Below are 20,921 nucleotides of genomic sequence, written 5' to 3'. Positions count from 1 at the left end.
TCATCAATTTAATTTATTTTTCAATCTCGATTCGGGCTCAATTACTTTGAACGTTTACTATAGGTGTCTAGGTCGATTGTCTATTGGATTATCAACGAAAATGTCAAATCACCGACCATCGGAAAATTACTCAGAGGGACCGGACGTCTGTCTATAGGCATATACATTATATATGTATACAGTACACACAAGGGAGAGAGATCGTTTTCCTCAGCGCAAAATCGTGACGAGAAGGAATATAAAAAAAAAACAAACGTTGATCGATACTGTTTAGTCCATAAATTCGAACCTTCCGTTTTAACCCAGAAAACTGAAATAAAGAAACCACAGTGCATGATGTTACTGACGGTATAACAGTGATTGATGAAGACAAGAGAGCAAATAGGAAATAAAACCACCGCTGCGGAGAAATTTCTAAAAGTAATTGCTCGAAAGAATAAATGGATCGAAGGCAAAAAGTATAAGGGATTTTACAAGCGACAAGCACAGTTGATACAAATCAGAGTCATTTCACATATATTATTGCAATTTACAGATTGGAGCAATATCATTCAGCCATCGGTATTGCTGCTGCAAGCATTTATATAACAATAATCTTTCGCAAAAGAACTATATGTGTTGATATTTTATGTTACGTATATAACTTAAATTACGTATTTAACTACATCCGATCAAAATCGCCACAAATAACGTTAAAATCGCAAGGACGAATAAACCCCCGATTCTAAAACGGCTGCCGGACCCACACATTTGGAAAAATCTTATAAGCCATCGAGTTTTTATCGGAATATCTGATGGAAATGTACAATGTATAATATGTATTTGGTTGAGATTTACAGTAGGTATATACATTAACAGTACGTTGACTGATCTACGAAATAATGCCATCCACATCACGATAACGATTATGCGCACTTGCCTGTACAAAGTATATAAACAATTACGCGCATGGGCAGATAATATTAATCACTGCAGTAGGCATGGAGAGTAAAAATGATTTATGAAAACTGAAATAAAATATCCAGCCTATTAAATTCAATATTATCATTCGGAGCAATAAAATGCACTCAATTCTTAAAGTATAGAATTAAAATTGTCCACGACGCGCTAGGTCATGATATATATTATGTAATATATTCATTTAAAATATAATATGTCGTTAGCATTTGACTTGTGGGGTAGTATGTTAGTGGGTATGGGCTTAAAAAGTAAAAGGTTAGGGGGTGGGTGTCGTTATTCTAAATGTATTTAATTAATGGAAATGTTACATACACAGTTCTTCACGGTCGATGGATCTAGAGCCACCTCCAAAGAGTCCTATGAAGAAACTTTGCTTAGGCGGTTCGGGCATCTCGTGCGGTTGGAACAGTTCACCCATCATTTCCGGTAGACTTTGGCTAAAACATCCGTTAAAAATTGTGTTATGTCAAGGGAAAAAACGCCGTCACAATAAATACGACTCACCAGAATTCGGTGGATACGGAAAATCTCTGCACCTCTGACGGCGTGTTCAAAAACAGTCCATGTCCCCGATTACTGAAGCAAAACGTCTTGGCAATTCTATAGAAATATACACACAAACATAAACGTTAACGACCGTAGATGACGTAGAGACGTAGTTGAAAAAATAAATAAAATATGATAAAATAATAATAACAAAACAAAATTATTAAATAATAAAAAATAACTCAGGACATATTCACACTCTATACATTTGCCAGTGTCCAATAATAATAATAATAATAATAATAAAAAATAATATTAATATTAGAATAACAAATAAAATAAAAAAAATATTTAAAAAAAAACTCTACAGACGCTATATAGACTATAATAAATATATTTGGTGAAAAATAACGAAAACCCTAATTTTTCGTTGTGGCCTTTGTACAAAATTACACTCGACACAATGACTAATACTGTGTAGTAGTATACACACACGATTGATTTATTTAACTGTACACAAGTATGATATTTATATGCGTTTAGCTCGTCAAATATATAATATAATATAATATATACAATTATTATAATATGTGTTAAGTCTTTTTACTATTCGGCGAGAACTAATAGGAGCGCCTTGATCCTGTTCCGTTGTATTTGTACATATATATATTTATTGTGCTTTTCTAAAATATAGGTTTGGTGTGCAAATGATAGAGGGTCTTCGCAATGTATCCAAAAACTCGTAAGAAATGTGTATAGTTATATTATTATAAATTATTGTCGTGCGGTCAGACACGTTAAATATTTTGAATGTTGCCCAGTCGTCCAACGATCTGTATACATACATAGATACATAAACATAGATCTGTATACGAGTTTGTGGATTTCGAAGACGTGCACGATAATAGTTTGAAGGTTAACGGGAATTGAAAGTATATAACATAGGATATCAGATATAGCTAAGAAGATTATAGACTTATGTTAGGGTGAGTGATTGGTGTATAGTATACAATATGATAGCCTCGTTTCGTTTAGACTTTGGTCGCGATATAGTTTCCTAGTAAAAACCAAATCAGATAGCTTGTTGCAATATTTACAGTCGAGTGCTGGGTAATAATATTATATTATATAATATATAATATAATGTTTTAATAGATAAACACGTTTGAGAAGTACATGCAAAACAAAAAAAAATTGAAATAAAAAATGATTGTTATATCAAAGCATGGGGTTAACGTGCTGCACGATCAGAATAATAATAATAATAATAATAATAATAGTAATAATAATAATAATATTAATCAATAATATAATGGTTCTTTTAAAATTGTTTATGTAATTTATTCGTACGTTTCAGCAGTCCGGCGATAATCCGTAACGGACATTGTCAAATATTTAATATAGATGTACGAGAAATTTCCGGAACCGGCGTTCTCAGATATAGTAAACTTCCGGGATTTCCGAATATCTCGGAAAATCCATAGTCCAAGGTTGTCGCCCGGACTTTTGAAACGCACTGGAAGCATTATAAAGCTTCCGGCGATAATTTGATTTCGGTTCAAAAATATAAAACAAAAATAGCGTACATGTATAACAATACAAATGGACTGGGATTCAATCAACAGCACGAGAACAGATGCACGAAAACGACGGGAAAAGCCGTACACGGGCGGGGGTGAAGGGTCGTCAAAAAAAGCCGAGCGTCACATAATGCAGCTGCATTTCATTATAAATATATTTAGGTTATACGTTCACTTGGGCGCGAGCCGTTGGACGGGACGGAGTTATTGGGTTAGGTATCCATGCCAAAGGAAACGGTATAGCTAGGTGTAGGTATAGGTCAAGGGTAAATCTGAAGGTAAATCAAAACCAGAAAAGATCTAAGTGCAAGTGTGTTACTGTACATTTGTGTCAGGTCCGAGCCGTTAGACGTACTTGGGGGGGGGGGGGGGGGGCGGGCGGGCGGATATACCGTATATATGTATATTAAATAATGTTTGTACGTTATTGTAGCGATGTATCACGCGCGGTACGAGTGTCTGTGATGGCTTGGTCAACAAAAAGGTTGTAATATCAAGATGTCTTCAAAGATTACACTACAATATGGTATATATGTATATAATATTATATAGTTAATAACTATTAGTTATATATATATATATATATCGGTTCATTTTTATGTAACTTGTATATCTCGTACGCGCTGTCAAGAAAATACCTCCCTCAAATTATGTTAGATTGCAGTGGTCTATTACATTAACGACACGGACATGAAATCATTATTTCATTTTTCATACATTTATACATGGTGAACTGTGAACATTTTAATATTATTTCAAAACTTTGATGTTTGTAATAATACGGTTCGGGGTATGCATGGGTATATTACGCGTGGTATGAAAACTTTTTGGATAATATATACGCAAGTCGTCATTAAATGATAAGCATCGTAACTTTATTCGCCGAATAAGGTTTCTATGCAGCGAAACGTATATATATATATATTATATATTATATATTTAGGTTCAAAGTTCGAATTAAACTCTCAAGACAAACGGAATTCACGGGCATTGTAAATATAATACCTATTGACGTATGAATAATCTAGAAGGTATAGCAACTGTATTAAGAAATGAAATCGTCGAATAAAAATTAATAAGAAAAAAAAAAAAAAAAACAATAAAAACCAACGTGTAACATTGACGTAGAATTTACGGGCTGCAAATTCCAGACGATATTATAAATTTATAACGCTTGTAACAGTATTCTGTTTCGAAATCGAATTCAGTGAAAATCATAAATTTCATTTTAAAAGTGTTGTGTACAACTATACAAGTAAGTATTGAAGTGTATACACACACGCGTATATATGTAGGTACCTACTCGTCGCCGAGAATGCAATAACACTATTGATAAAATCAAAACCATCGGGTTACTGGAACGGAACAATTGAAATATTAAAGTTGTGTGATGTAAAATAAAAGAGGCGTTGAAGGGGATACTAACAATATTTATGTGTGAACGCGCTTTTTGTATTTGTGTTACAGATAAATCGGTTTTACAAAATATATAATATTGTATTGGTTATATTTTTGTCGCGTTAGAATTCGATCTGACTTCGTCTAGTATTAATATAGACGATCGGGTAAAATTGGTTAGTATAGTATACGTTAATATTCGTGGTGAAAATGTCCACGTTAGAAAACAAAAAAAAAATTTGCGTATACTCCACTTTATAATAATGCATACGAGAAAATAAATTTTGATATTGTTATGAAAATATGTGTAAGTATACTTATCAAATGACATTTGATTTCTGCACATTTACTGGTTAGTCTTTTATAGTATTGACCGTCTAACAGCTCGTGTCTCTATATATACTGACATGTATAATGTGTGTTCTGTCTGTATGTGTGTGTGTGTGTGTGAGTGAGTGTGTATGTGTGTACATATGTGTGTATGTGTGTCATGTTGTATTGGCGTTCCTAGTGTTCACGACTTACTGGTCAGTGTCTTCATTGACAAACATCTGTTGGCCCCATATGGATAACATTGGGTCAACTATGCCCTGTTTCTGGGTCTGAAAACTGGCCACAATACAAACCATAGAGATAATAAACACTAATAAACACATTGTCCGAGGCGAAAAATAACCAAATATGGTTAAGTATTTATTATTTTAATTTTAAAAATAATTCTATAGTTCATAGACGGTCACGGTAAATTTCACACAATATGACCGTCTCAGAGAAAAACTGACCATAATTATATATTCAATAAGTACTAAAAATTATCAAATATAGTAACCATCACACGCACACAATTTATTGTGTTTGATATTGTCATGATAATATATCATAAAAATACTATACACGGTGGCATACAATTTTATTATTATTATTATATGATATTATATAATATGCACGTAATAATAATGATAAGTCCGTTATAAAACATGGAGTAACAATATAAAATTGGTAGAAACCTCGCGACCTCTATATTGATATAAAAACGTATTTGAATTAACAACTTTAAACAATTTACATAGGTAATATTATATTTATGCCGTTTGTCGTCAACCACTATTATAGGTATAATATGTTGGTTAAACTTGGAATATTTAACATCGAAATCGTTCTGAAATGGTAAATAATTTGGGAGAAAATATAAAATACTGGTGGGTGTAAGAGGTATTGAGAAAATCGAATATTAAAAAAAAAAAAAAAAACACCTCACGTTTTATAACCACGGACGATATCATATAATGTTACACGTATAATACGCTTATCTATACGATATCTTTACCTTAAAATATACTAAGTAATGATATTCGCAGAGAGTGAAACGAACAAGGTCATTTCGACGCGGTCGACTTGGCGTAATGCCATTTCAGCGCCAAACGAAAAATAAATAAATATATATATATATACTACCCGCGGGTTGTAGTAATTTCTTAAGCATCGATTTTTTTTTCTCCTTGGCCGGGTAAAAAGCAGGAAATTGAAACTACGCTTAATCTGTTTCCGAAACCGATTTTTCAACGGGATGGCATTTTATTAATTTCGAGAAAAAAAATATGACATACGACCGCGTACATATTTAATAATAACATTATCGCGATTAAAATGTACGACGAACGTCGAAAATTCGCAGCGCGTCGCCAACCACATTCGCCCCACACGTATTATGCATATAGGCACATGGTACATATACACAGCGAAATGTGTATATATTTTATAATCGCATATCGTATACCACGATCGGGCCCGATATAAAACGCCGTTTGATTTTATCCCGCCCGACAGACGCCATCATCACACACGTTCGTGATAAAATATATTTACGAATCCAAACGAAAAATGTCACCCTCGTGCGCCACGTACCCTTCAAGCCGGGCCCGACGACGACGATATATTGTTATATCATATGCGCACCTACGCGCTTTTCAATATAACATACGATTTATCATAAAGTATAGGTATAGGTTCGGCGAGCCTCCCCGTGGAACGCGCGCGCCGTTTGAAGAAAACGCCGAAATCGAAACAGAAGGGGAAATGATAAATAAAACGAGCGCGCGACGGTAACGGTCGTCGCCGTCCGCTGGTACCTACCTCAGATCGGAGAGCGCCAGGAAGTCGACGTCCACCAGCACCTTGAGACTCGGCAGGCTGTAGATGTTTATGTGTCCGTTGGATATGTAACACGCCAGGCATACGCTATCTGCAAACGACAGTAAATTTATCGTGTCAGGAATCGTGCGAGCGAGCATCATACGCATAATATTAGATTAGGTCGAGATTCGGCTGTTTTTATACAGACTGAGCGACGTGACAAGAGAGTCGAAGTCGACAATCGCTACGATAGGTTAGGTTAGGTTTGATGTGCAGCATGCGCGACTGCAGCATAGGTCGTAGAATTAATGTTCAACCGGGAGATCAATTTATTGTCATAATATATTATATTCTAGTATTTTTTTTTTTTTTTTCAAAGATATTATAACTGTCAGATATTTTTATCGATGCTGGCGATACAAAACCGTGTCTAGAAAAAAGGACTTTCGGGGAGGATTTGTAGAATAAAAACCGCGCGCTATTGCGTAAACTTTAATATTGAAAACTTGAAATTGAATTCCACACTTTCGGGGAGTTAACCCTCCCACCAGATATACGGTATCGCGCAAAAATAATATGTTGCCAATATAATATATAGGTACCTATATTTATATTATATAGTTTGACGTGAGGAAAAAAAAAGATCCGTTCAATCGTATCGCCAGCAATCTGCAGTACACGCGCATCTCGACGGGATCGATATGATTCAGACGTATACGCGAAATCACGTACCCACGACGTGGAAATATGACTGGACGGAAAAAAATTTATATAATTTTTATCCCAGAGCCACCGTGATAAATGCATAACGTTACCCGTTTACGTTTCAGAGATCGACAGCGGTATCATTTACGCGCTGCAGCAGCTGTTCGTCTCTCCATCGCACTCTTTTTTTTTCTCCAGACGATCGTCCGGAACCTATATACCAGGGGTCGGCAGTTAAATTCTATGGCGGTCTCATTTTGGATGATTGAGTTTCCCGTGTGTGGAACCAAAATAAATCCAAATACAACATGAAAATGGATCAAATATCTATTATGTGCGGGAACCAGCATTAAAAAATAAATAAATATTCTTGGCTGTCAAGTTATTTCCCCTCCACGGGCCGGACTTGGCCCGCGGGTCGCCCATTGCCGACCCCTGATATACGCCCATACCACTCCATGCCGTAGACGGACACCTGGTACTATACCTGTGCCGGCGGGATTACCTTTCATGGATATGACTTCGGATTTGACCATGAAGTCGGCGTCGGGTATCACATGTTTGGAGACGCAGTTCTGCGACGGCAGGGCCACCACCCTGACCTGTTTCTCGCTGACGATGGTCACGAACTGCCGGTCGCACGACACCTGCGACTGTTGCTGGAGCTGCGCGACACCCGAACCGCCGACGCCGCCGCCACCGCCGGGGTTGCTGGACACGCTCTCCGAGCTCCCCGTCAGCGCCGGCGACATGCGGTTCAGCCCGCTCGAGTTTTTGGTCGGCGTTTCTGCAACACGACCGGGTCGTTATTGTAATTACGCACAGGTAAGGTAGGTATTTAATAATATATTATCGTCGCATATCGTCGCATATGTCGGAGCGCGAAAAAAATGTATAAAAAAAATAACCCCGCCCCCCGAGACGATCTATATAGCCGAGCGAGTAGTATATAGGTCGGGTCGGGTCGGGTCGGGTCGCGTTCGGTCGGGTCAGCCGATGATTTAACATGATCGCCCGCGCCACGATCTCGGGCGACGAGCGACGATATTTTGCTATATGATATAATTTTATACGATGAACGGCGTTTACTTTGTTTGTCTCGGCCCTCGTCTCTCCACGCTTCGTACGCGTAGGGTATCAATGCGCCGTTGCAGTCCAGGAACGACATGGTAAGCACTCCGCCCTTCAGTCTGAATATCGTACCTATAAGTGCGAAAAAGAAAAACGCAAAAATTAAAACAATATATCCTTTGGCAACGTCGCGAGCCGGAGCACTGGTGCGCGTGAATCAGAGTGGCAACGGGCATAAACAATTTATACGTCCATTCGTCTATACGGATAAATGTGGTTCGACGCGGTAATAACCCAAACCGTGGTGATGCCTGCGGGGTTACACGGATGACTCTACGTGAGTACGGTTAGGTTAGGAACAGACCGGAGCGTATATTATTGCACCTTCGATATCGATATATACAGGTTTATGTAAATCGGAACGTAAAACGAAATGTCCGTCGTAAATTCGCATAGTGGTTTGGGTATTCGAGACGAACGGCGCCGTATCAGAACACGCCGTATGCATAAGCGGTCGAAATGTGTACATGTATACATAATATCTATCCGTTTACATCAGAGTGCTACACTCTCATTTCCTTAAGTAGATTTTCGAGATTAGAAAAAAAAAATGTTTAGCAGTAGAAACACTATCATTACGTTTACTTTTTTAAGTTTATCATACCCAAAACGAAACATTTTACTACAATTTACATTATATTCATAATATATAAAATATTATGAATAATTGACCGAGAAAAAGAGTGTAGCTCATATTTTAATACGCGGAGGGGAACGCGGCGCACCGAAAATGCTAGTTTTTTTTTTCAAAATGTAGGTACCTACGTTAAAGCGACCGCTAAAATATTTTATATATCGTAATACATCTTTTTAGTGTTATCAGTCTAGAGCGCGGATTTCTAAGCAATTGCATATTTTTTTCCTTTTAATATTTTTGGATTGTTGTCAGTTATCTCCACGAATCATCATAATTTGAAGCTAATGGAGAAAATTTTTTTTGCATATTTCTGCATATTTAAAGGTTATTGCATATTTTGGCAAAATTCAAAATTTATTGCATATTGAAGCGAAAATTTAAAAAAATGTATAAAATAATATTTTGTCAAGTAGAAAAATTAAAACTAAATTTCATAGTCACTAAATAATAATGTATATATATATTTATTTAAACCTTTATAAGATAAATAATCGATTACGACGTAAACTTAATCGCTCTTGCTGTGTCAGTCGGTTATCGACATACCACTTGGCACTCGGTTACATCGTTTTTCGTTGTCCGTAAATCGTTAATATGCCGAAAATAAATGTGTGTCTACCTATAATCTAAATTGCTCTTGCTGTATCAGTCAGTTATCGACATACCAGTATACAACTGAGTTTCGTCGATTGTCGTTGTCCGTAAATTGTAAATATGCCAAAAAATAAGGAGTTCGTTTTCTAACAAAATTCGCGAATTTAATAAATAAATAAATAAAATAAATAAATAATAAATAAAATTTTAAAAATAAATTAAGTTTTTCAGAAAATTCCCTAAATTTTTTTTTATGAAGTACCTATTTAAGTAATTAATTATTATAAGTTGTATTGTAAATTTTAAATAAATAAAAAATTTTTGCATATTTTTTACATATTTTTATGATTTTGACTCCATATTTTTTGCATATTTTCATGATTTTTACTTCATATTTTTTGCATATTTTCATGATTTTTACTGCATATTATATGGCATATTTCAATACTTTTAAGTGCATACAAATCCGCGCTCTATAGTTATCACACAATATCAATACATTATCTTTTTTTTTTTGTATAACACTTTTGACGATAAAAGACTTTGGCCAGGTGTAGTTTTTCGAATGTTTCCATTGCGCAGCTGTGTGTAAGGATTTTAAGTTTATGTGTGCCGCCTTTCATCGTGTGCGTCTGCGGAAGACCCTACAGATATACCAGATTGACAGACGTAAAGACGATTTGAAATAGTTTTATACGGTCTGTTTGCCGACACGATTAATCTTCGAACTTAAGCACCCGATCGGGCCGAAATATTTACACAAACAATCACTATATATCTACTCCACTCGCGTACGTACACATGTATTATATCCGGTTCGGTTTATTAAAATATTATTTTAAACGTATATGATATCAAAATTTATTATAAAATATTTTGTCGTCCATCGGTTGAAAACGATTTTCGTCCCGATTGTGTGCTCGTCACGTGTTGGCGATCGAGCTGTAGCGTGAACATTGCTTAAACTTTTCTAAATGAAAAATTATCGCGCGACGCCTTTTTTATTTTCAAATCGTGTTGTTGCTTATATTTACGCCGTTTTAAGCGCGTACGCCGTTCGATGTTATTATTACACTTTTGCATTATGTGTTTTATATTCATATTGTTCGATAAAATCTGCAAGCTTAGAGTTTATCGTTTAATTAAATATCGCGCGTCTTGCGAGTGTAACGAGTGTACTCGATAACTGTTTTCGTTTTATATTCCTAATTTACGATTTGTAATTAAGTACGCATTGAGAAAAACAAAAAATAACCTATAAAAACACAATGCAACGAATTTATTATTTATAAGTACAAATTGAAGGCAATAATAGAGTCACTTAATTATTAAGATATACCTACATTATTGTAGAATTAGAGACTTTACTACGTTAGTTATTTGATCAACTTGATGGAGCATTTTTTGTTTTTAAAAGGTTCAAAGAATTTAAAATTCTATGCAAGTATTCATTTGGTTCAGTGAACCTAAAGTAATTTCAAAAAGAAAAGTTTTTAGAGTAATTAATTTTGTAAATAACGTTTTAGGTATTTGAGTTACGAAGTCTTGGGGGGTTTTTTTTTTTTTACTCAAAAACAAAGTAAGATGTAAAGAGACGGGATGTTAAACATGATAAATTATAATATATTTTATCCATTGTATACGATACGTCTCAGTTGTCTGTGGAATATAAATACGGTGAGTTGAAATTACCAATTAAACATTTTTAAAATATGCAAAACCTATTGAAACAGATTGCGAAATATAATCCATTTAGAACGAGCGAAATAAAAATCGAGATTTAAATTGTGCGTTTGTCTGGAAGGATTAACATAATATATAAATATAATACACGGCGGTGTATTGTGTTTAGTATATAATATTATTGTGTATAAATGTATATATATTTCCCAGCAGTTGTATACGTCCTATTTGTATGTAAGCAATAAATGGCATTTAAAGTCTCGAGTGCTGCTTGTAAATACGATCACAAAAACAGCGCAAAAGAAAAAAAAAAAACACTAGAACATTATTCGCGTCATTCGGAGCATTAAAAGTCGCCCGACAATAATTATACGTATACGACGAACGATGTAATCAGATTACGGCGCGCATATTATTATATTTGCAGTTTTTTTCCCGTTTAAATTTAATCTGCAAATTATCCGGGGCGAATCTAATGACCTACATACGGGTGACGTTGCCGGAAATGAATAGCGCGCAGACCAAAAACAGCAACCAAAAAAAGAGATATGAAAATACGATTTCGTCAACCGACGGAAAAGCGTTGATATTTTCAAAGCGGATTCGTACTCGTTTAGGCTGTGGGAGTGAGAGGGAAAAAACTCACCACAAGGAGCGACGGTTACGGGCTGCGTGGTCCTGGGCTCTCCGGAGGGTGGTAGATTGATCATTATGGTGAGCACCGATCCCACGCTGGTGCCTATCCAGAGGGTCGGGAAGTTAGACGGATCTGAAACGAGAGCGTAAAGAAAAATGCGAAAATTACACACGGAGTCAACAGTACAATAATATCAATATATAATATAATATGAATTATAATAACGGAGGATAACGCTTTGGACGGGAACGGGAGGATGATGAGGAGTGACGAGCAGGAGACCGCGCAGTGGCGGTCTAGTGGTGTGGTGAACGAGGACATTGTAACATGAGAAGGTACTCGAAAAACTCATTGGGCATAGGTACCGGATTTCTTCGTGTACGAATCGCCGAACGTCAAACACTGTATCGACTCCGTGGTGATGTTGTCTAAGCTCGACATGCTAGAACTCCGCGATCTGGAGAACGAGCTGTCCAACTTGTCTAGACGGGAAAAAAAACGACATGCGTAAGTCAATCGTATAACATATGTGTGCAGTAGTAATAATATATTATAATAAGATTATGTGGTTTAAATTATAAAAGCGGTTTGTATTATTAACATTATAATATTTTTTTTTTGAAAAGTGTTAATACCATAATTATAATAGATAATAATATATTATAATAATGTCAGTTAGAAGAAAAATCGACTGTTCATAGTTAGTAAGAACAATAACATAGAAATGATTACATTTAATTCTATACATACGTGCACCACAAAAAGCGTATACTCATGCACAATATAGTATAACGACGTATTAAACGTAATAATATATATATATAATATGTTACACATGTATACAGCTTATACACTGTACGTAGTATTATACACAGGTTGTTATTACGATATACAATTGATATAATATAATATATTATGTACAAAACAGGTAAAGCAATAGGTAAAAAAAAACGTGCAAAAGTGCGCATGCCAAGCGATATGTGGTGGTGTATATTTACAACTTTCCGTTACCGATTGTTATACATTTTTATTTACAGCGTTCGCGACGGTTTTTGAGTGTGTATTTACAATTTTTCTTTTTTTTTTACGCAATTTAATATATAATATTATATTGACATGTATATTATATTATATTAAGCTGATGACGATGTTGCTTATTACACGCGGGTCGCGTTTACTGAATAACGATTTGATATAATAACGATAATATATTAATTGTAATCGTATTCGTTCGATGGTATTACTATTATGTATATAATATAGTATATGCACATCACATAAATTTATGTATATGATAATATACAGTAAATATCAGTGTGTGTGTGTGTGTGTGTGTGTGTGTGTGTGTTGTAAAAAAACGCGATACACAGCACACGCGCGGGCCGCAGAGTTATAATAATATAATGACAGTGTAATGTAACAATAATTTCGCGTAGGTAAGTCTATATAGATGAGTTAGGTAGGTACGTGTAGGTATATATTATGCCGAATGTGTGTAATCTATAGGTAAGTATATACACAGCGCGCGCGTCGTCGGGGCCGGTTCGAAGAGCGCTTGCCAAGAGTCACACATAACATAATAGAGACACAACAGATTTGTGTTTTGGTATAAAGGCTCAAAAAACCATAAGAAGAATAGGTATAAGAAATACGATTAAGAAACAAAAAAAAAAAACAAGACAAAAACACATTAATCTAATATTAAGAGAGAGAGAGAGAGAGACATTATAATATAATATAGATAAGGATAGATAGGGCGAAAGATCAAAGGGGGTAGAGAAAGGGTTATGTATTACGTACATGTAATAATATATTATTTATATAGTGATAGAGAGCGGTGGGTCACACGGGTGTGGCCAGACACAAGTCAAAGCAGACAGTTGTAATATAATAATATAACACAATGTGGAAGAGGCAATAGATGGTTCAATATAATATATGTATATGTACATACATATATATGGTCACATAACAAAGAATATACGTCACACACTAGTTTTGGTAGTCACACATCGCCGCTCGTATATATATGATGATATTTTTTTTATTTCTTATTTTTTTTTTTTTATAAATACGACGACGGTACGACACACGCTTATTATAATATATTATTATTATCATCATTATATCATAACAGCTATAGAGGGTGTGTAAATTCCATACATTTTGGGCGCGGGATATATAGGCCTACGTCGCGTTTGTTTGAAATTATTCACTTTTAGTCGAATTTCACGCGTTGGTGTGGCCAGGGGGCAGGGAGTGTATAGAATATTATGATCACATATATTTTATTTGGCCATGCGGATGGGGGTAAAATAAAACTCTACGACATGTACAATGTTATATTATATTATGTATAATAATATAATATGTTTTAGGCATGAGTCAAATGATACTACAGAATAATGTATAATAAAAATAATATGGACGACTTGTGTTGTAAATAATGATATTGTATTAGCATATAGAGCAATATGTTATCATGTTTTTAAGTGATTGATTTTTAATAATAATGGGGGGGAAAAAAAAAAGAAACAAAAATAATAAACGGTCGTTACAATATAGAGGTATTATGACGGTTGCGTTTCATGACTTCTATAAACTATATAATTTTATATGGTATCGATAAAATCATGCTATAAATTAATAATGACATACCCAATAACCCTGTGTAGGTATATTATGCAATATAATATATGATACACTCGACGACGAGAGTGCACCACTGGGTTAATGATACCTACCCGTGTGGGGCTCGGGACTTCCGTGGACGATAAAAAATAACCTTAATAAAATGTGCAAGATTTGTACGGGCAAAAGAGTCAATAGACAATGCCGCCGACTTGTTAGTTCGTAAAAAAAACGTATTTGTACGTTCTCGGAACGGAATCGTTATCGATTTGATTTTTTACAATAATATTGTTTATGTGTTAAAATGCGTACAATGTATACCATTGTATTATAATAAACCGCTTCATTTGCAGAATGACTGTATACGGACATTAAAAAGTAAGTATAGGTGGGCAATAGTGTATAGATAATTATCGAAACCGTGACCTAACGATTTGGTAAAACGGCGTTCATTCCGTCCGCTAAAAATTGTTTTTATTGCGCGATTCTACAGAGGTATATTTCTTTCCAGTTTCAAATCCAAATTCGGTCACGAAAATCAATAAAAACAATAAAATATAATATACCTATTGTGTAATATATATTTATGTATCGTACAGAGTTTGTATCGTCACGGGGCACTCCTTAACTATCATAAAGCATCTCAAGAATTTGAAACTATAGTAATATTGTCTTTAAGCGCGGTATTCCACAATTTAAAAAATCAGAATTTCACTGAATTCGCGGGGTGATGAAATGGAGGGGAGAGGGGGTGGGAGTGATCGTGATTGATGAATCACCCTGTACATAATGTGTAAAAATAAAATACGCTCAACGTGCAACCGTGCAACGATATTATATAATATGCATTCGCCACCGTCAAATCGTCCCGAGCCCCCAAAGATATTAACATAATACCAACACATTAAACACATATGTACACCGTTATATATATATATATATAATATATATATGTATATATATATATACACACAGTCATTTGAATGGGACAACAGTTGTTGTTGTTGGACGCCTATAATATGCACACACGAATGGGTCATTAAATGCAGTGATTTCGAACGGCCATCGTTAGCTGATGTAGTATAAATAATATATCATCACAGTGGGCTATATATACCGTCACACACCAGAGTGGAAAATAATTTAATATGAAAGATAATAAATATTATGATCCGTTCGGTGTACCCTGCGCCGCGCGTGTCTTTTTTGTACGGCGGCGGTTGTTATTAAATAATAATATAATATTATTGCTGCGCATAAAAAACAATTATCCGTTCGGGCGATGTGTATCGCAAAAAACGCGTCTGCGTCGGAGCGCGCACGCATATTGGCATATTATTATTATTATTATCATCATTGTCATCGTCGCGGGTATAAAAAATATTATTTTATTATTATTATTGTTATATAATCGGAGACCGTACAGCAGCGTGTGTTCGTACTTTATCGTTATCCCGAAGCGTATCTATATATAGGTACATTATATTGTAATATAAGTATAACGGCGGCGGCGTACCTAACGTAATAACCGTATCCGTACGAGATATTATATCGTATGTGGAAGAGAAAAAAAAAATCAATACGATTCGAATTACGCGCGTAGCCGTGTCATAACGATATTAGGTGTAGCATTATGTACAACATAATATATTCGCAATAAACACTGCTGCGGAGGGTAGAAAACGGAGCGTATTACCGTCGCACGAGCTATCGCAAAGGTATAGTTTTTCAAATTTTTTTTTTTTTGCAAAACGTTCGTTGAACGCCAAAAATTTTAAATGATAACACTCGGCGCAACGCAACGAACGGCGCATGACGCCGATGCAGGTGCACGCTGTATACCTAACCTAACGCGAGTAATATAATATTATTATATCACAATATATTATAGGCGTAATAGCTGATTGAGTCGCGGAATAGTTTCAAGTGCAGCTATATTGTTGTGTCGACGAAATCGCGCCTGTCCGGAGGACATTTTAGTCGTACGCATGTAAAGACGATGGCCGGCACGAAAAACAGATCGCTGTAGGAAAACAAACGAACTGGACGGAATGCGCGCGCGGTGTGCGATTATAATACGACCTCGATATTGTAGGGTGGTAACGTAAATGTACGTACAGAGTTGTAGTGCCAGTGGCGTGGCGAACAGAACATTTTCCGGGGGCGAGTCACGAAATATATCCCGAGTATTAATGCACAATAGTGTATTAACACAATATAACTGATTATGTTTCAGATCATTTTATATTGAGTGTATCGTAGTATAAATTTACTGGGGTGCCCGTCGGGCACCGGCTACCTGACACCCCTATATTTAAGAAAAATCTCACAGGCAAAATTGCCTCTGAAACTGCCGTCCACCGCGCCACTGCAGAGTACACCCTCAGTATCTGAACTCCGCCGTGAAATGTCGAAATCAACTGTCGTTATATTAATGACCCATATTTTATGAACGTATTATATGGTAGTGCAGCAAAGATCATCTGACCGAACGTTTTAAACGATGACGTTTCATACACACAAGACGGAAACTCGCCCGCTCTCGGACGTGTTGTTAATTTTTCATTTTTTCGTCGCACATATATAACGCCTCACTCGATACATCGAAAGGTTGGGTGGGAGGGGGGGGGGGGACGTTAAAAAGTTTTTTTTTTGGACGGCTGGCGGGGGGAGTGTGGAGTTGAGTACAACAGCTGTTCGCCGTGATAGCTGCAGTGGATAAAATTGTTTAAATATATAGAACGTCGCTTGTATGCCTTATAATATATATATCTGCAAGTATATATTGTAGTACAGCGATTAAAGTCCCCTCGGAAACATCTGCAGCGCACGGTTGAATAAAAATGTCCAAGGAGTTCTGATCTTTGAAAATAGTGCGTTTAAAACGTTCGGCTGAAATCTGGTGAACCGGCCCTTTCGTATATATATATATATATTATATAGTGTCTAAAAACAATTTTAACATGGCCCGAGTGCGTATACACACACCGGGGAGGGATATATATATATACCTAGGGTTTTAACCGTCTTACCACTATATCGACTGGAGAAGACGCTGTACACCCGTGTATATATAGGTATATTATTATATTATACACACACAGATTGAATTTTGTATATATATACCTACGCGTAACATTACAAGACTGCTATAGCGTTCGAAATTACGATAACCGACTTTGAAATGAAATTTTAGACGAAAATACATATTATTATAATTACAATCAAAGAAAACCGCGTCGTTGGTATTATGTCCGGCCGTTAAGATAATTTTAACGCGGTTATTATCGCACAAACGATCTGCATAATTTTAATGCCAAGTCCTGAAACGCTCGTGGCTTGTATAGTCTGAGATAAAAAAAATAGATGCGCCTTATATATAATATATATATATATATATATATATATATCACGGCGCCCGGCTATTTCCTTGTGACGATAATATTATCAGAGGTATTAAAAAGAACGTTATCACTGCCATAGCAATAATCGGTGTTTATATCATCGTTCCGAAATCAATTTCCGCGGACACGACGACGGTAAACGCGCCGCGTCACGTAGATATAAGCGGCGGCGCGCCCTATCAATATGGACCTAATCGGATTTTCGTGCTTTTTTTTCTTCTTATCGCCGTTAAGTATTTGCATTGTTTTGCAGGTCTTCGAGTCTCGGGATAGTTCAAACCGAGAAAACCGCTCGGGTGAAAAACGCCGAGGCCGTACGAGAAATAAACGAAATCGCGCACGAGACACCCAACCCAAACCGCACCTATTATAATAATAATATACAACGGCAATAACGCTTTGCGTATAATATAGAAGTCGTTATCGCGTGAAATACGCGTGGATGCGGCATTCGAAAGTATATTATAATAGTATGCGTTATACATACATATTATAATTTTATTTTATTTTTTTATTTCATAGGTAGCATTTGAACGGAGACTGTACTTGGCGCGCGTCGTGTGTGCATAATATAATATATATATATAATATAATATAATGATATCGTTTCGACGTCATCGTTTTAAACTGTAATAATGGATGGGCGTGATGATTTGCGAGCGAACGAGAGTGAAAAACGACGACGTCCCGGGTGCGGATGATATACGTATATATATATATATATATTTTATTTGTATATATACATATTTATATATGTATATTTAATTTATATACATAATATATAATACGGGGTACTTAAACGCAAACATGTATATTGTATGACGTACAGTGGCGAGATGGGAGGATGGGTTTGGTGTATTATTGTGTATAGTAATAATATTTTATGCACGGTATATAATATATAATATCATATATATATATATATATATATATCTCGAGAGATAGTAATAATGTTTATGCTGATGATTTTATGGTGTGAATTCGGATGTAATAAAGGTCTAAGATAAAAAAAAAAAAAAATGACAACATGTATATAAATATATAGGTAGGTAACATAACGACTAATAATATAATATAGAAAGGTGGATAGAAACAAAACGAAAAAACACAACAAAACACAAGAATCAAACAACGTGTATGGGGATGATAATAATAATATGATGTCGAACGGGAAAAAAACAATAATAATTATAATAGAAACGTATAATAATTATTAATAATGTAATAAAAGTCGGAACAATACACAGCGGGGTAAAAACAATTGTAATAATATAGATATAAACACATAATTAGTACATAATATCATTATGTATAGCGGGGAAGAAACGTAACACTGAAATCAACGGTCTCCGGAAAACCGAATAATATAATATAGTGTCAATGTGTCATACATAATATATACTATAATAACGTACTATATAATATATAATGTATATTACTTATTTAATCTATATTACCTATGCATTACACGTACACGGTAAACCTAAACCTATCATGTACAATAAACATTATCGATAACGAATATCGGATCGCGGGTTCAATAGAGACGGACGGACGGACAGACGGACAGACGAAACAGTGATGTGATATTGTTATTATTGTACGGAGATTTACTATTAACGTAATTGAATACAGGTACTATTGGGTTGCTGCGATAATATTATTATTATTATCATCGTCAATTACGAGATAGTTTCGTATTTGGATGTATAGTTATTGTGTTGATGATTAAAATATCAATGCGGTATAAGCAAATGACAATGCAATGTAAATGTATAATGACAGGTATATAGAAAAGTGGTTGGAAACGAAAATAAAGAACATAACGAAAATAAAAAAAAACCGCGTGCTTTCCCCCTAGGGATGACATCGAACTGTACAGACAAAATTAATAGAATTTAATATAATAAGTCGAAACAATACGTCATACAGATGCAGCGAGGTGAAAACAAACTAACGTAATGATATATATTAGAAAAAACTAAATTGAAACGCCCAAATCGAAGTCGCCGAGAGGGTTTTAGATAAGTATTGTATATACTATAATACAGTATTGTTATATGTAATTAATAGGGATGAGAATTAAATGCATTCGACTTTTTTTAAATTTCTTTTTACTCCATAGAAATAAATTATGTCCGGTCAAAATGTATTTCCCGACAGAGGTGCCTCGCCTGGAACCTGTCTACTTTTTAGGTTTTATTTTTTTTAGATTATTGAATATTTTCTTCGAATCAAGCATAACGTTGATTGCAACGTATTTAACTTTTATATTTTAATAACAACGAACTTGTCACCACCTTGACAAATAACTTTTTCTTATTTTTTTACCATATCATAAACTCATAGGTTTCTGCACATTTTGGGGTTTCTGAACATATTAAATGTCAATTTTAAATGCACAACATCGCAGCATGTGAATATCTAACAGTTTTTTTAGTGCGTTAAATGTATAGCACTGAGGGGAAATAATAAACGAATACGATACCTATATGTAGATATAATAATATTATCTACTGTTCCACTGTTCTACAGACGGACAGGCGGGCGGACAGGCAAACACAACCGCGACGTGTTACACTATTTTGTATAATATAATACAATACACACATAGGTCGTAGTAAAGATACACGCAGATAGTCATACACAAATGGACACATACCGAAGGGACAAGGTGTGAGAGAGTGATGGTGTGAGCTATTGAGAGAGTGAGAGAGAGTGAGAGAGAGAGAGAGAGGGGGGGAGGGGTGAGACTGAGTATCGTGTACGACTTATATTATGTCAAATTGACTTATAATATTTTTAGGTTACCTATACTTTCAATATATTATATCATTATCAATTATTATTATTATTATTATTATTATTATTATTAGAGGCGATTTGTACTACCAAAACTGCAATACTGTCTGGTGGCGAGTAGGTTGTGCCGGTCGACAGCC

The 20,921-nt window shown here is 35.3% G+C and overlaps 1 protein-coding gene across 1 annotated transcript in view; it reads right to left on the bottom strand.

Annotated features, from left to right (window-relative positions):
* The window catches only part of LOC132944085 (syntaxin-binding protein 5), a 155,723-nt gene that overhangs the window by 5,018 nt on the left and 129,784 nt on the right, over positions 1-20,921 (bottom strand). The window contains 8 exon segments of the mRNA XM_061013250.1: positions 1,273-1,397; positions 1,465-1,560; positions 4,950-5,033; positions 6,558-6,666; positions 7,768-8,049; positions 8,352-8,465; positions 11,954-12,076; positions 12,310-12,426. Of these exon segments, the coding sequence (XP_060869233.1) occupies positions 1,273-1,397; positions 1,465-1,560; positions 4,950-5,033; positions 6,558-6,666; positions 7,768-8,049; positions 8,352-8,465; positions 11,954-12,076; positions 12,310-12,426 (1,050 nt within the window).

The sequence above is a fragment of the Metopolophium dirhodum genome, chromosome 5 (assembly GCF_019925205.1).
Source record: "Metopolophium dirhodum isolate CAU chromosome 5, ASM1992520v1, whole genome shotgun sequence".
Lineage (NCBI taxonomy): Eukaryota > Metazoa > Arthropoda > Insecta > Hemiptera > Aphididae > Metopolophium > Metopolophium dirhodum.
Note: the sequence above shows the minus strand (reverse complement) of the source record. Positions and strands in the feature narration are given on the sequence as shown.